Here is an 18,479-nt window from a genome sequence, read left to right on the forward strand (position 1 = left end):
TCCCACACATTGCAAAAACTACCGACCCATTTCCCTCCTCAATGGGGATGCCAAATTGTATGCAAAACTGATCAGCAACCGACTAGCCCCCCTCCTCCATAAAATAATTCATAATGACCAGTCAGGGTTCATCCAGGGCCGACAGGGCTCAGACAATACCAGAAAAATTCTGAATATGATCTCGACGTTAGAGACTAGAAAATCACCCGGCCTCCTTCTCGCACTTGACGCGGAGAAGGCCTTTGACCGCCTCAACTGGACCTACATGGCCAAAGTCCTAACACACTTCAACTTTCCAGCGCCCATTGTCACTAGCATTATGGCCCTGTACCACCGCCCAGCAGCGAAAGTCTCGCACGGGGGATTCCTATCCACTGCTTTCCCCATCACAAATGGTACCCGACAAGGTTGTCCTCTGTCCCCTCTTCTATACATACTCGCACTAGAGCCCCTAGCCCAGAAGATCCGGTCTCACCCCGACATAATAGGAGTTGACATCCACAATAAACCGTACAGCTTAGCCCTGTTCGCCGACGACATATTTATAGCACTGTCGGACCCAAACCGCTCCCTCACCCCATTGCTAGACCTTCTACATCACTTTGGAGACTTATCCTACTACCACCTCAACCAAGACAAGACCCAAGCCTTACCAATAAATCTACCCAAACCTCTGCTAACCTCACTCCAAATTTCCCACCAGTTTGATTGGAAGTCAACCTCCATCACGTACTTAGGAGTCAAAATAGCCGCCTCAATCTCTACTACCTCACATCTGAATTATAAACCCCTACTGACATTATGCAAGGTAGAAATGGGCAGATGGAAACACACTAATATCTCTCGTATGATACCACTAGGGATTACCCCCCAATTCTGTAAAGCCCTACAAAAACTATGTGGCACCTACATATGGAACGGGAAAAAACCAAGGGTATCATTGGGGCTTCTCCAAACAGCACCACGACTTGGAGGAGTGGGACTCCCAAACCTCCAATTATACCATAAAGCCGCAATGCTTTCTGCAGGCGTGCTCTTACATGCGCACCCAGGTACGCTCCAATGGGTGGACATGGAGAGGGCACAATTCACAGATGCATCCCTAATAGAACACCTATGGACACCGAGGAAATTTAGGGCCAAGCGCACTGACCTGTTCCCACGCAAATTACAGTATCCACATGGGATGCATTTATGGACAGGGGGGGCTACAGGGACACACTACATCCCAAATCCCCACTCTCCGTCTTACGAGCTATAGTGCCCAGCATCCCCCTGAAAATATGGAATCACAACACTGTCACAGCTTTTGGACACTAAGGGCATTATCCCGTTTCCAACCCTCCAGCAACAGTGGCAACTCCCGAACAAAGCAATATTCTCCTATTTACAAATCAAAAGTGCAGTACAAGCACACACGCTCCCACTGCATACCGCACCAAGCACAACCAAAATTATCCCTTCCATACTTCTGAGTAGGTGTTGGACGGCACCCACGAAACCCAAAACACTCACACTGAGCTACAAGGCTTGGCAAGAACTCTACTCTACCACATCACCCCCCCACAAAAACCACTGGGAGATAGACTGTGGGATAACACTGACAGACCCAGATTGGCTCCGAGCCCTCAATGGCCTCTCCAAATGGACAAAGTGCTACACGCACATTGAAGCCCACAGAAAACTCCTATACCGCTGGTACATGACCCCTCAGAGGCTTCATCGCATATACCCCACCACATCACACACTTGCTGGAGGTGCAATGACTATGTGGGTACTCTGGAGCACCTGTGGTGGTCATGTAGTGATATCCGGCCTCTTTGGTCTGCAGAATCAACAACACTAGACCAACTGCAAATCCCCAAATTCCACCTGACAAAAAGCTCCTGTCTCCTGCTAATACTCCCTGACAACCTCTCCATCACACAAAAACAAATCACAGCCCTCACTATATTGGCAGCAAGAAATCTGCTGACACAAAACTGGAAATCCCAGACCTGCCCATCCTTAGCCCAACTCCAGAATAGACTCTCCCAATACAAGACATACGAGAGAATGGCTATTATGTCTCCACAAAAGAAATTGGCATTTGACACGGGATGGGGTCAATGGGAAGGGGAGCCACACGACAAGAGTGGGAACTCTGCACCCGATACCCATGATGACATTCAAGCAGAGACACAACCAACCATCTCCCCAGGTCCTCCGACATGCCCCAGGTAAATTGAGACCATGCCAACTGAAGAATGGTAATCGCGCCACGCATAGAAAACTAAGCGCAAGGTATTCTTTATGTACTCTCAACCCCCCCCCCCTGATAACCCACTCTCTCTACCAATCCCCCCCACCCTCCCCACCCCTTCTACACCCCCTACACTGACCCATATCTCAGCTCTAACTCGCTCACTCAACAAAGCGATGGCATGCAACGCAGAACTGTGATTTAGTCACATGAACGATGGAACTGCTAAAATATGATGTATCAATGTGGTATCTACCTCTAAATGTCCAACTTTGTTCAAATGACTATGCTAATTTGTTCATAAAAAAAAAGCTGTAATTCTATGTAACCCCTGTTTACCTTCCTTTTCTTCATTCTGTATCCCACATTATGCTTGCTGAAAAACAATAAAATATAAATTTGAAAAAAAAAAATACACATTACAAAAACCTTATATGTGTATATGCCAAAATAGAGAAAAAACACAATTTTACTCCAATATTTAGCAGAGATTGCCTGTGAAATGGCTACGCAAAAAGTGTCAAACTAACCTTAGGTAAATAGCCTGTGATGTCTACTTTATATAAATATATACTTTTGTGTGGCAATTTTGTTTCCTGTAATCGGTATTAAACTTCCAAGACAAACATACCAACTTCTAAAATCGTTTCACATTGAAATTTTATTTTAGACCTTGTAGTTTGTGACCTGTAACTTTCAAAATTAACTGAAATCCTACACATATTACGTACTTTGTAAATCAAGACACATAAATGAATTGATTTTGAATTACTTTCCCTAAGCTGGACATATTATGCACACATTATTATTGCCAAAACTTGGAGAAACATTTTTTTCGTTTTTTTCCACATTATTTTGCATTTTTTTTTTTTTTAAATGAGAATTTCTATATGTATATGTCACATCAAATTAAAGCCCTTTTTGTTGTCTAAAAAAACGATATATAATATGTGTTGGTACAGTAAATGAGAGAGATGCAAATTGCAGTTGAACACAAACAGCAAAAAATGCTAAAATTGCTTGTGTCCTTGAGGGTATGTCTAGCTTCTGAAGGTCCTGTTCACTAGAGTGTGTAGTCATGTAACCAGTAAAACTTTGTTGTTTACAGACACTGGTTGGCACATACATATTTTAAAACTGGTTTAATTTTGTTGTAGCATGACTTGTAGATATGAAGAGCAGGCCCCAAAATGTACTATTTAGCAGATTAGCACCCAGAAAATTTGAATTTTTACAAGTGCGCTGTAAGCACACTATTAGACGCTTCTATTTGACTCTCAGATATAAAGTGCACCCCACTAAAATACTATTAACCCCTTAAGGACCAAACTTCTGGAATAAAGGGGAATCATGACCTGTCACACATGTCATGTGTCCTTAAGGGGTTAAGCAGTTAAGCACCCAAAAATTTTTACGTTTTAAAACTGCAATGTGACAGCAGTATTTGATGCTTCTATTTGACTCTCACATATGAAGTGCACCGCAGGCCACAAAATGTACTATTTAGCAGATTAACACCCAGAAAATAAAAATGTTTACCACTGCGCTGCAAGCACACTATTAGACGATTTGATTTGACTCTCAGATATGAAGTGCAGTCCGCAAATGTACTATTTAACAGATTAGCAGCAAAACAATTAGAATGTTTACAGGGGCGCAGTAAGCACACTATTAGACACTTCTATTTGACTCTCAGATATGAAGTGCACCGCAGGCCCCAAAATGTACTATTTAGCAGATTAGCAGCAAAACAATTAGAATGTTTACAAGTGCGCAGTAAGCACACTATTAGACGCTTCGATTTGACTCTCAGATATGAAGAGCAGGCCACAAAATGTACTATTTAGCAGATTAGCACACATCATCTTCCACTCACTCCTCAACCCTGCCCTCCTTACCGCTATGCACACTGCAGAAAGCCAAAGCAGTTGGCACCTGTGTTTTTCCAGCATGTAAAGTCTGCAAAGGAAATATGGAAATTGTTTTAGAATTGTATCCAGGCAACAGTTTTCCCTATAAACTGACCTCTCAGTTTGACTTGTGAGGGTATTGCCCTAGAATTACAATATTGTTGAAGTACCTCTTAGCTATTGATAACTGGTTTGAATATAGCAGCTTGTTATCTGGTAGTTTCTAGTGTAGAAAATATCAATCTGTTTTCTATCACTTAGATCTGTGTAACAAGTGTTGTAGGTGTGAAACAATATTACAAGTGACCGATGTAGTAAATTTGAATCAAAGTTACGCTTCGATTTGACTCTCAGATATGAAGTGAACACCCCAAATATACTATTTAGCGCCAAAAAATTTACTATTTAGCAGATTAGCAGCAAAACAATTAGAATGTTTACAAGTGCACAGTAAGCACACTATTAGACGCTTCTATTTGACTCTCAGATATGAAGTGCACCCCACTAATGTACTTTTTAGCACCCAAAAAAATTTACTTTTTAAAACTCAGATGTAACCGCGGTATTTGAAGCTTCTATTTGACTCTCAGATATGAAGTGCACCCCACCCCACTAATGTACTAGTTTGAATTCTTTCCTAAGCTGTCCCTACACGTAGCGGCGCTACAGGACTCCAGGTTATATATAGAGGCTGGGTCACATGCTGCACTGGCCAATCACAGCCATGCCATTAGTAGGCATGGCTGTGATGGCTTCTAAGGGCACACGAGCAAAACGCTTGTTGATTGGCTGGCCTGCAGCCTTTCAAAACGCGCCATTAAATCGCCGAACACCAAACTCCAACCCGAACATACAGTGATATGTCTGTGTTCAGGTCCGGGGTCAAAAAACCTAATGTTCGGTACGAACCCGAACTTTTCAGTTCGGGTTCGCTTAACTCTGCTCTTAAACCATTTACTTGGTCTCATATCATTTACTCCCATGATACAGGGTTTTCTGAGGAAAACTAGCTTACCAACTCTTCAAGCTCTTCAACCAAAGCTTCACTGATGAATAACTACATATTGAAAAAGAAAAACTAGTTCAGCCAGGTCTGAAGCAGACAGCAAAACCACATTTGAAGCATGAGTTGATAAAAGATAAAACTGTCAACTTTATTTTGTGGCATAAAAAACGGTCTGAATCATTTTATTTCTCATAGGACACATTATTAGATTTATTGCATAGTATTAAAGATGAAGTTATTGCTGATTAAATATTGTGTACAGTCTGTCACATACCTGACACAGTGTTAGCAACATGCAAGTCATTACCACTATTGCTGCTGCAGCCTAACCTCTTATGGTCTAAATTTGCCAAATAGTAAGTCACCTAAAATTTATCAGAATAGCCCTGCACCTGACCACACCCCACTCCACTCACAATCCTAAAATTAAAGTGTGATTCTTTGTCCATTTGAGATGTTGAGAGGTGTGGCCATAGTGATTTTGTGTCTTATTAACCTCTTAAAAGATTGGAAGATCAATTTCAGCCCTTACCATATGTGACTACTACCGTATCCTGTTCTGTCAAAAAGTAACTGCATTGCTGTGTGTGCTAAATTATTATTATTATTATTACATTTAATGGCTTACTAACGTTGGCAGGGAGAAGGACATATATAAAAAAGAGAGTCAAGCAAAAAAGGGCGCTTGTAGTACAGTGATAAGATCTTGTGTATACAACAATAAAAAGATAAAGCAGCAACCTTCTCAGTGCAACAGCTCAAAAAACACCCAATAAAAATAAAAAGGTGCGCTATATCTTTAAAATATAAAGTGCTACGAAGTGAAAGTGACAGTGCACTGTGCAATCAAGAATTACCAATAAAAAATATTGTTCTAATAATGTGCAAAATTGCAATTGTGTTCTGAGTTAAAATTAATACAAACACTTGTTAAAGAAATAGAAAACTCACACTATTTCTTCCGATGATGTATGAGGACATGAAAAAAACATAAAAAAAAAACATAGCATAATACTGTTTTACAAAAGATATGAAAATGACCAAAAGAAATTGGAATCAGACTCACAAGGGGAGAGCAGTAAGAAGTCTGCTCTCACCTTTCTGCCTTGTTTCGTGTGGCAGCTTGAATGAAGGAAAACGCTTTATTCCCAATAGAATTAAAAAAATTCACAAACATGTGAGCAATGTCCCCTTTAGTCCACGGAAGTTCATACCCCTTATCCTGCAGTGAAACTTCAAAGACCGTGGCTAGCACAAACAGTCTTACACAAGGATCGGTAGTTACAGGGACTTTTTCCAGGAGGCAGAGCTTCGTTCTGTCACGAAGGACATGGTGTCATGGTACCTGTGGTGTCTACCTCAGAGGAGGTTAGACACCTAGACGTGTCTCCTCAGAAAAGGGTTGGTACACCCGATCGATTCGGTCTCTCAGGCCGTTTACACGCTGGCCGCGATAACCCCGCCTCCTTTTATGACGCGGCACTCAGTAGCCGACGTCATGACGTCAATCACGTCACGAACCGCCAGAAACCGCAAATCAGGACATTTTGGGGGCATGGTACACAATTAAAGAACCAAGGTATAAAAGAGTTGGAGTTTCAATGATTCATTGCCCTGTCGTGGTTCTAGCTTGTCTGGTCACTCAGTGCTCTTATCTCTCTTGTGTCTTTGGTTATCAATTCGGCTTTGTATTTTCGACCCTGCTTACTTCTCTTATCCTTTTGACTCGGCTTGTCTCTCGCTTACCTGCTCTCTCGTTCCCTCGACCTCGGCCTGACCATTCTTTGCCTTCTCCTTACGTGAGTCCGGCCATTCTAAGGTCCGGTATACGTATCTTTTCCTGTTAGCATTCTGCGTGTTGGATCCCTGTCACGATCCTGACATTACGACAGGGCCAATGGATCCTGCAGGTGCGAACGCTCAGGTCGGTTCTCCTGACTCTAGATTTGAGGCCATGGACCATAGAATGGATCAGATGGCCCTAGCTTTGCAAGCTTTGTTATCTCGTCCTAATACCCAGTCAGAGGAAATGCGTACTTCCACTATCTCTCCTGTAAGCACAGGCTTAGAGGTAGCCACATTGGCTGCTTCTTCCCGTGTCACTTCCCCTCTACGCTATGGCGGCTCTCCTGATGAATGTTGTGGTTTCTTAAACCAGATAAGTATTCATTTTGAGTTACAACCTCGGGCCTACCCTACTGACAGGGCTAAGGTTGGATTATTATTACCTTACTTATTGACAAGGCACTCAGATGAGCCAACCCTCTGTGGGAAAATGATAACCCTTTAGTCTATAATTATAATGCTTTCGTTGCAGCATTTAGGAGGAATTTTGATCCCCCAGGAAGAAAGACCAATTCAGCTAGGCTACTACTACGTCTCAGACAGCATAACAGAACCCTTGTGGAGTATGCGTTACAGTTCAGATCCTTGGCTGCAGAGGTCAAATGGAAGGAACAGGCTTATATGGACGTATTTTTGAACGGGTTATTTGATGAAATTCTAGATTAGGTTGCTACTAGAGAACTTCCAGAAAATTTGGAGGATTTGATCTCATTCATTTCCCGTATAGATGAACGTATGAGACAGAGGCAGAATACTCGAGATAGAACCCAGAGACCTTCCAAAAGACTAGCTCCTTCATTTCAGAATTCTGATTCTACAACCTTAGCTCTTCCAGAACCTATGCAAATAGGAACCACTCGGCTCTCAGAGGATGAGAGACAGTACAGGAGAAGGGAGGGTCTTTGTATGTATTGTGGACTAAGAGGTCACCTACGCCTAAATTGCCCTAACTGGCCGGGAAACGCTCGCACCTAAGTTTCTCTAGAGGACAGGCCTTGGGTGTTTCTATCTTGTCCTCTACATATGATTTCAAGGATCATAGGCTTCTCATACCCATCTCTTTAGCCTGGGAGAAGGGAATTATAAACACTATGGCTTTAATTGATTCTGGAGCTGCTAAAAGTCTTATAGATCAAGCCTTTGCTAATAACCACTCTATCCCATCTCAACTAAGAGATACACCTTTGGTCGTTGAGGCCACAGATGGTAGACCACTATCAGAGCCTGTTATTTTTCGTGAGACCATACCCATTAGATTAACCAGCGGTATTCTACACGAGGAGAGTATGTCTCTTTTACTAATCTCTTCCCCTTCAGTTCCAGTGGTCTTGGGGTATCCTTGGCTTAAGAAGCATAACCCCACCACTGACTGGGAACTAGGAGAGATAGTGTCTTGGGCTTCGAGTTGTAGGAATGGATGTTTACAGAAAGTCTCTTCGGTTGGCTTAGTTAATGTTCCTGTTAACTCTTCCCAATCCACAGACATACTGATACCTTCTCAGTACTTGGATTTAAAGGCAGTGTTTGACAAAAAGAAGGCTGATACTTTACCTCCTCATAGGTCTTTCGACTGTAATATTAAACTCTTGCCCGGTACTATGCCTCCGAGGGGTACGGTAAAGGCTCTATCCACCAAGGAGAACATGGTCCTAGAGGAATATATATGAGAAAACCTAGAAAAAGGCTTTATTAGGAGATCTTCATCTCCGGCTGGGGCCGGTTTCTTCTTTGTGGACAAGAAGGACGTCACTCTGCGGCCCTGTATTGATTATCGGGGCTTAAAAAGGATAACGATTAGGAATGCATACCCTATTCCCCTGATTACAGAACTATTTGATAGACTGAAGGGCTCCAAAAATTTTACCAAGTTAGATTTAAGGGGAGCATATAACTTGGTAAGAATTTAGCTTGGAGACGAGTGGAAAACAGCCTTCAATACCAGCTACAGCCATTATGAATATACGGTAATGCCCTTCGGCCTTTGCAATGCACCAGCGGTCTTCCAAGATCTTATTAATGAAGTTCTTAGGGAATTCCAGCATGAATGCGTTATAGTATATTTGGATGATATACTAAAACATTCTAGAGAGATTGAGACCCACCACAAACAAGTCAGGAGAGTATTGCGTAAACTTTTACAACATGGATTGTATTGCAAATTGGAGAAATGTAGCTTCGATCAATCTCAGATAAATTTTCTTGGTTACGTAATTTCAGGTGACGGGTTTATGATGGACCCGATTAAGCTTCAATCAATTTTAGATTGGCCATTGCCCAAGGGTCTTAAGGCCATTCAGAGATTTATCAGATTCTCCAATTATTAAGGGTTACTCTTCTGTTATTGCTCCTATTACCAACATGACGAAACAGGGTGCTAATACTAAAACATGGTCTACGGAGGCTCTTTCTGCTTTCAAAACACTCAAAGAACATTTTTCCTCAGCACCTGTATTGGTCCATCCTGACACCTCGTTACCTTATTTGCTCGAGGTAGATGCCTCGGAGTCAGGTATAGGGGCAGTCTTATCACAAAGACAAGGTTTGGATAAACCGTTACATCCATGTGGCTTTTAGTCTAAAAAAATGTCAGTTACAGAAAGTAGATATGACATTGGAGACAGAGAACTGTTAGCAGTCATAATGGCGTAGAAGGAATGGAGACATTTGTTGGAAGGGACTTTACACCCGATTACTATTTTGACGGACCACAAGAATTTGTCCTATATAGGGGAAGCCAAGCGATTATCCGCCAGGCAAGCTCGGTGGTCCTTATTCCTTACTCATTTCAATTACGTGCTCACTTACAGACCAGGGTCTAAGAACTCCAAGGCGGGTGCATTGTCCCGCCAACATGAACCTATTACTGTTACTGAATCCACCTTGTCTTCTATCGTTCCCAAATGTAATATTATTGCCAACACTAATGTCAGGATACACTCGCCGGATGTACAATATCTAGCTCCGTAATTTACTCCTGCAGGTCGGTACTTCGTACCTCCTGAATTCCAAGTAGATCTGCTTTGTTGCTTTCATGACAGCAAAATTGCTGGGCACCCCGGAATACACAAAACCTTTTCTCTTATTTCCAAGGACTTCTGGTGGCCCACTTTGCGTAGAGATATAAGGGTTTATGTCGGGGCATGTACTGTTTGTAGGGTGAATAAGCGACCTCATAAACTTCCAAGCGGACTTTTACAACCCTTGGACATACCTGAGAAACCATGGACCTGTTTGGCCATGGACTTTATTGTCGATTTACCCGCTTCCAAGAAACATTCGGTTATTCTCACGGTGGTCGACAGATTTACTAAAATGGCCCATTTCGTTCCTTTGCCTAAACTACCCTCTTCTCCCGAATTGGCTGATAGATTTGCGAAGGAAGTTTTTCGCTTACATGGTATCCCTACTGAAATTGTTTCTGATAGGGGTTCCCAATTTGTCTCACGTTTTTGGAAGTCCTTCTGTTCCCAGTTGGGTATCAAATTGAATTTCTCCTCTGCATATCATCCCCAGTACAACGGGGAAGCCGAACGCACTAACCAGAAAATTGAACAATATTTACGTTGTTTTGTTTCTGAACACCAGGACAATTGGGTCGGTCTGATTCCTTGGGCAGAGTTTGCACACAACAATCTTGTCTCATAATAGCCCCTTTTTTTTAATTATGGCTTTCATCCTACCATTCTTCCGTCGGTTTCCCCTTCCCAAGGTTTACCGTCGGTTGATATGCATGTTGCCAATCTGAGAAAGTTGTGGGATCAGACTTGGCGAATTCTTGTTCAAAGTTACGCGGTGTTTAAACGGCATGCTGACAAACGTAGACGGGCTGCTCCGGTTTTTGTCCTGGGTAATAGGGTGTGATTGAGTACCAGAAACATCCGCTTAAAGGTCACTTCCATGAAATTTGCTCCTCGCTACATAGGTCCTTACAAGCTCTTGAGACAGATTAACCTAGTTGCATATAGTCTCGCACTTCCTCCTGCCATGCACATCCCTAACTCTTTTCATGTCTCTTTATTGAAGCCTCTTGTTTGTATCAAGAATTACCAATAAAAAATATTGTTCTAATAATGTGCAAAATTGCAATTGTGTTCTGAGTTAAAATTAATACAAACACTTGTTAAAGAAATAGAAAACTCACACTATTTCTTCCGATGATGTATGAGGACATGAAAAAAACAGAAAAAAAAACATAGCATAATACTGTTTTACAAAAGATATGAAAATGACCAAAAGAAATTGGAATCAGACTCACAAGGGGAGAGCAGTAAGAAGTCTCCTCTCACCTTTCTGCCTTGTTTCGTGTGGCAGCTTGAATGAAGAAAAACGCTTTATTCCCAATAGAATTAAAAAATTCACAAACATGTGAGCAATGTCCCCTTTAGTCCACGGAAGTTCATACCCCTTATCCTGAAGTGAAACTTCAAAGACCGCGGCTAGCACAAACAGTCTTACACAAGGATCGGTAGTTACAGGGACTTCTTCCAGGAGGCAGAGCTTTGTTCTGTCACGAAGGACATGGTGTCATGGTACCTGTGGTGTCTACCTCAGAGGAGGTTAGACACCTAGACGTGTCTCCTCAGAAAAGGATTGGTACACCCGATCGATTCGGTCTCTCAGGCCGTTTACACGCTGGCCGCGATAACCCCGCCTCCTTTTATGACGCGGCACTCAGTAGCCGACGTCATGACGTCAATCACGTCACGAACCGCCAGAAACCGCAAATCAGGACATTTTGGGGGCGTGGTACACAATTAAAGAACCAAGGTATAAAATAGTTGGAGTTTCAATGATTCATTGCCCTTTCGTGGTTCTAGCTTGTCTGGTCACTCAGTGCTCTTATCTCTCTTGTGTCTTTGGTTATCAATTCGGCTTTGTATTTTCGACCCTGCTTACTTCTCTTATCCTTTTGACTCGGCTTGTCTCTCGCTTACCTGCTCTCTCGTTCCCTCAACCTCGGCTTGTCCCTGACCATTCTTTGCCTTCTCCTTACGTGAGTCCGGCTATTCTAAGGTCCGGTATACGTACCTTTTCCTGTTTGCATTCTGCGTGTTGGATCCCTGTCACGATCCTGACACATGGCTACTAATGGTGGGTGGAAATGAGGGTACATGGAAGATAGGGACCAGGGCCTGCTAAAACAGTGCCTTCCCCTCAACCAAACCCCATATTTTGTATTGTGTATATGTATGTCTGCTAGTCTGTGTTTGTGTGTGCCTGTGTATGCTTGTCTGTGCCTGTCTCAGTCTGCTGTTTGTGCCTGTGTATGCCTGTCTGTGTGTTGGTACCTCTCTGCGTATGTCTGCCCACTATGGTTATGTGTGTGTGTGTGTAACTGTGAGTGTGTAACCGTGTGTGTGCTAAGTGGTGTTTTAGGCGGTGGAAGTGGGAAAGGACCACGGGTAAGGTTTTATGAAGAGGTCAACAAATTATATTTTTTGTGCTCAAGCCCCAGATATGTTTTCACCCTAGCAATGCCCCTGGGACTGTGTAAGTCAAGCATATCAAACTCAACGGCTAACTCAGGCCAAATAAACAAGCCTTAATTTATGTGGGCCACAAGAACAAAAAAAAAAAAAAGAGTTCAACCTAGACCAACACAAACTAAAATTACTTGTATCATTCTCTTGCAAACAATATGTAATCCTATGTACATATATATAATTCACTCAAAAGCTTCACCTCAAGTTACTTAATATCTCAGTAGTAATGCCACTGTCTGAAGTGTCCACTCCGTTCGCTCCCTCAGGCTACAAACTTATCAACACAATATTAAGGTATTCTCCTGATAACTGATGGCAAAATAGACAACTTGTATGGGAGAATGAAATGCAGCAACAAGTGACTACCAAGAAACATTTGGAAACTTGAGACAAAACATGCAACATCCCAGAAATTAGCTTAGTTGAAAGTAGTTAATAAAATGGAAGAGGGCAGCATTTGCAAGGTAGAGAAGACAATAAGTGATAACAAATTTTCACAAACTATAATTTGGTCTAAAATGTATTTTCTGCAGGTCCTTAGCTCAAATAGTCAGCTAGGACTTTTCATGCTACTCTAAAGCAGAATATAACTTATCAATGTTGGTATCAAATGATTTGTAAATATTTCAGGCCTACTTTTTCTAAAACATATACCTATGAAATAGGTAATGTAGCAATGTTTTTGCCAAGAATGCAGTAATCATATAATATATTTATTTTACATCCCTTTTTTCTACAGATGTCTGGTGAGGATTCCCCACTTTTGTGGGGATCTCGATCTTCATCATCCTCTACTACAGGCACTCTCCATCTAATTTTACACATTCCTTCTTTGTCCTCCATTCCTTATAATGACACACAAATCACCTTTCCTGGTGGACAGTATTCTGCAGAAGAACTGTGCATCTCAGCAGCAAAATTCTGTGGTAAGAGAGTTCTGTATGTAATTATATCAGATTGTAATGATAGGATCCACAAATGCTCTTTCTTTCTATCTTTTACAGAATTAAGGTTAAATGACCCATAATGTAACTAGAGCTGAGCTGAGGAATGTCTTAAAATCAACTATTTTGGCTTGAATTTTGCAATTTGGTACAGTTTAATAGCACTGCAAAAGTTTGTCTGAACCAATTTATCCCCCCAAAAAAATAGTTTTGGACATTTTTCGTTTCGTCCATGTGGTGTTTCGGTACTAACGAAATTCATGCATGGATAGGTTTAAAAAAACAAAACAAAAAAGGTTTTGGACAAACCAAGAAAAATCACAAAAATGCATCTATTATACATATCTAAATATTCTGTATATGTTTTGCAGTTCACGTATGGTGACTTTTGGCACCATTTGGTTCACAGGTCAAGTGAAAAGACGTAACCAATAGAGCGAAAAATATGGGTAGCAACAAAAATTAAAACTGTATTTATATATTTAATAAATATAATATAAAAAATATAAATTGTTTTACTGATCCTCCTTTTTTCACCTCTATTGTTCACTTCTCACTTGATCTGTGCATAACATCAATATTAAAGGAACACTATAGGATCACAAACATGTATTCCTGACCCTATAGTGTTAAAAACACTCTCTAGCCCCCATGTGTTCCTCTTAAATATGCCTGCTTGACTGACATAATCAGAAGTGGTGTTGTGAACCAATCACAAAGCTTTCACATAGGAAAGCAAAAAAAACATTGGTTTGACTGAGACTGTTAAGGAGGCATATCAGGAACAGAGTCAGCACAAGCCAAACACATCCATGGCTAATCAGCATCTCCTCTATGAGATGCATTGAATCAAGGCATCTCTTTGAGGAAAATTCAGTGTCTCCATGAAGAAGCACCTCTAGTAGCCATCTGAGAATCGTTCAGCGGTGGTATCCCTAGACTATAAAGTAAACACTGCATTTTATCTGAAAACACAGAGTTTACTACAAAGAGCCTGCAGGGAATGATTATGCTCACCAGAACAAATAATAAGCTGTAGTTGTTCTGGTGATTATAGTGTCCCTTTAACAGTTTACTTCACTAAAGTGAGAATTCAAAGTGAATTTTAAATTTAAGTTAAAATTTGGAAAACTAGAAAAAATATTTAAATCAGCGATGCTTCTAGCTTGGATACGTTTGCCTTAAAGGGACACTATAGTCACCAAAACAACTTTAGTTTAATGAAGCAATTTTAGTGTATAGATCATTCCCCTGCAATTTCACTGCTCTGCAATTTAGGAGTTAAATCACATTGTCACTGTTTATACAGCCTTAGCCACACCTCCCCTGGCTGCGACTGACAGCCCACATTAAAACAAAATGGTTACATTTTCAATCAGATGTAACTTACTTAAATTCTGTTTATCTCCTGCTCTGTAAATTGGATTTTAATTACATACAGGTAGCTCCTGCAGGGTCTAGCAAGCTATTTACAGAGCAGGAGATAAGATATTCTAAATTAAACAGAATTAGCAATAAAGGAATTGTAAACATTAGATGACTCTTTACAGGAAGTTGTAAGGAAAGCTGTGTAAATCACATGCAGAGAGGTGTGACTGGGGCTGCATAAACAAATTTATTTAACTCGTAAATGGCAAGCTAAAGTTGTTCTGGTGACTATAGCGTCCCTTTAAATTTAAAATTAGTTTTGAATTCACTTTAGTGAATGACCCTATTAGGGCAGTCCCATAACTATCACTCTTCGTTTTGTCCATACATCATTTTCTTGTGACACCACAGCCAGAAGTCTGAATCATGAAAAAAAAAACAAGACGCTTTTTCATAACTTGTTTAATTTGTTTTGTGATTCAGTCATATGGTGATTCAGAGTTAAGAGTTCAGAATAACTACCGATTGCCCCAAATTTGGACAAATCACAATTTGTTTAAAATGCACAAGTCTACTATTCAGTGTTTAATTGGTTACTCTGGTGTACTCTGCAGATAAAATTCAAACAAAACATTCAAAAGAATACTAAAAATGCACCCAGTGTATAAACAAATAAATAATTAATGTAATTAATTATTTCCAATGATATGATGAGATCAAATTAAATAAAATTACATAGTGTAATCTGTGAAAAAATATGGGTAAAAACTTTGCAATTATATGTATATAAAATATATATATTTATTTGATATATACAACATTGAAAATAACAGATGTTTTTTAGTTGTATGTCTTCTTCTAGTGCTGGTTATAAATGCCAATTTGATTACATATTTACCCAAAATGTTTCTCTGATATAATCGATGTGGGGAAGGACGCCATCCAGAACGTCGCATACACGTTATACGTCACTTCCGTATCTATCAATTATAAAAAAAAAAGTATGAAAAATATGATTGCCACAATTGTATAATTAAAAATCTAAATGTAAATCATTTGGTGATAATGTATCTATTTTAGTTATTCACTTAATTCACTTACTCTATATCATTAGGAAGGATACTTAAGACTCTTTAAATCAATGTTTAAACTATTTGAATGATAACCAGAGAATACAGTCATTGTCAGCTACACTATTTGGATCAAAATATTTATGTTGAAGATTGTCTCTTAAAGACTAAAATATTTTGATATAGCTGATGTCACTAATTATATTCACAGAACTAGTTGTAGCTTTAGCCATTGGCTGCAAAACATACCAGAGCTACAATTTATAAAGCGATTTAGCAATCGTAGTTATCTAAAAAAAACAATATGACACACAAGTACTTACATTGACATCCTTCTTTGAAGAAAATAAATATGATCCAATATAGGAAGTAAAAAAGTATTCTTAGATGACTGTTGAGAGATGACCGTTAAGGATCAGAAACAAAAGGATATGGATATTGTATTTTTATTTATTATATTATTATTTTAGACTTTAATGGTAATGCCAAACAAGTTAGACACATTTTAATAAAAATATTAGCATATTGTCTAGCATGGAGAAGAACAATTTTTAAGGACAATTAACATAGGAATTTCGCATCTGTAACGGAGCTCCGTGTACTCCGACCGAGTACCCTCCGTTGATGGATGCTCCTAGCGCTTACAGAGGACTCCAAGCACTGCAGACGACACCACAACCACCGCAGGCTCCACAACCGCCGTAGCTTAACTGGAGCCTCGCCGTCTTCCTTCCACCCTGGATCGGATTCTGTCCTCCAGGACCGTGTGGAGCAGACCTCTCCTCCAGGAGAGCGTTTCCGGAACAGGCTCTTAAAAGAGCTAAGTGATTAAGCTCAGGGGAATATGCAGAGCATAGCAATCCCCAGTGTGATATAGCAGTTCCCTCCAATAACGAGACGAGGCTACGTATTGAGGGTCAGAAGAGGTCTGAGGTCTGGAACACCCAGCCTGCTTTTTATTACAGTTGTGCACATACAGGACACACCCAGGGGGAGGCATAAAACAACCAATCAAGTAACAGTACAACCCACACATCCCCTCCCCTCAGATAAGCAATTAACATAATTATTACATACACATACTCTGTAACTTTAAAACCATACATCACATTCACATAAAAATACATATCCACAATCAATCCATTCAGGGGAACAACATATTAAAAAATGGCATGAATCAGACCAGGGGTTCAAAAGTTAGTAAAGTATCTTTTAAAACCCCTGTCAGCATGACTTTCCAGTTTAGACCGTCTTTACAGAGTCTTCTCTCCTGGAGACACAATGGAGAAGTAATCCAATTACCTCCCAGTACAGAGACAGACTCCATTGAGCACATGGGGACACAAAGACAGTAAAACACTTTAAAATACATAAAGTCCCCTTTTACACATAACACACAGACATTTCACATATCCCCAGATAGCTGGGAACTGAGCACACAGAACTACAGAATAGCACGCAGATCCTATTCACACAGTACAATTGCCATGGAGCTAAAGTCTTTCCCATAGTCTTTCATTATATGAATAGGCTCCATGGCATAGCTATCTGGGGTATCACGGCTCACACAGGGCAAGTACCGAATGGCCCCACTGTATTTAAAGGGCCAGAATGAGTGACATGCGCTCTGTTAGGGCCGAATACTGTTTTTAAAGGGCCAAATCTTCCAGGGCCATAGTCGCAGGGGAGGAGGCAGGCAAGCAGGCCTCTCCAGGACAAAGTGGCGAAGGGCACTTCGTCACACATCTCCCCTTTGGGGGGAAGACTAACAAGGCACCTGACCTTCTGTCGGTCAGTGCCTCCGTTAGTCGATCCACCAACCCACAATAACCAAATGCCAGAGTAGCCCACCCACAACAAACAGTTACTGCACCTGGGTATTTTGCTGTGGTGATGGGGTAACACACTGAGGGGACTTGAAGGGCAGAGGCCAGCGGCGCTCTGCCCTGATGCCAGCTCTTCTGCTGGGATAGCCTGCAGGACATCAGGCTCTGGACCAGGGACAAAGGTAGGGCAGAGGCCGACTGCACTCTGCCCAGCTGCCAGCTCTTCTGCTGGGGTGCTGGGAACATAGCCTGGCCCCTCCTCCTGTTGTCCCTGTGAGGGTAGTTGGAGATCTGGACATGCTGTCCAGCATCCCTGTAGGTCAGGCACAGAGACCACGGTCCCATCTGCGCCATCTGGGAGATTGGTGTCTCCCCTTGTTAGGGTAAGCTGCCGCTGGGGAGAGAGGGTGCTGCTGGGGAGAGAGGGTGCTGCGAGGAAGGACGACACCTTCAGCTCCCTGGGGTACACAGTGCCGCTGGGGAGGAAGGACGACACCTTCAGCTCCCTGGGGTACACACTGCCGCTGGGGAGGAAGGACGACACCTTCAGCTCCCTGGGATACACACTGCCGCTGGGGGGGAAGGACGACACCTTCGGACCCCTGGGGTTCACACTGCCGCTGGGGAGGAAGGACGACACCTTCAGCTCCCTGGGGTACACACTGCCGCTGGGGGGGAAGGATGACACCTTCGGCCGACTGGGTTTCACACTGCCGCTGGGGAGGAAGGACGACACCTTCAGCTCCCTGGGGTACACACTGCCGCTGGGGGGGGAAGGACGACA

General features: G+C 41.7%; 1 protein-coding gene across 1 annotated transcript in view; it reads left to right on the plus strand.

Moving 5' to 3' along the window:
- JAK3 (Janus kinase 3) overlaps positions 1–18,479 on the plus strand; it is a 329,337-nt gene that overhangs the window by 40,868 nt on the left and 269,990 nt on the right. The window contains exon 2 of the mRNA XM_063455458.1: positions 13,227–13,413. Within this exon, the coding sequence (XP_063311528.1) occupies positions 13,227–13,413 (187 nt within the window). The remainder of the gene's footprint in view (positions 1–13,226; positions 13,414–18,479) is intronic.

This window comes from Pelobates fuscus, chromosome 5, assembly GCF_036172605.1.
Source record: "Pelobates fuscus isolate aPelFus1 chromosome 5, aPelFus1.pri, whole genome shotgun sequence".
NCBI lineage: Eukaryota > Metazoa > Chordata > Amphibia > Anura > Pelobatidae > Pelobates > Pelobates fuscus.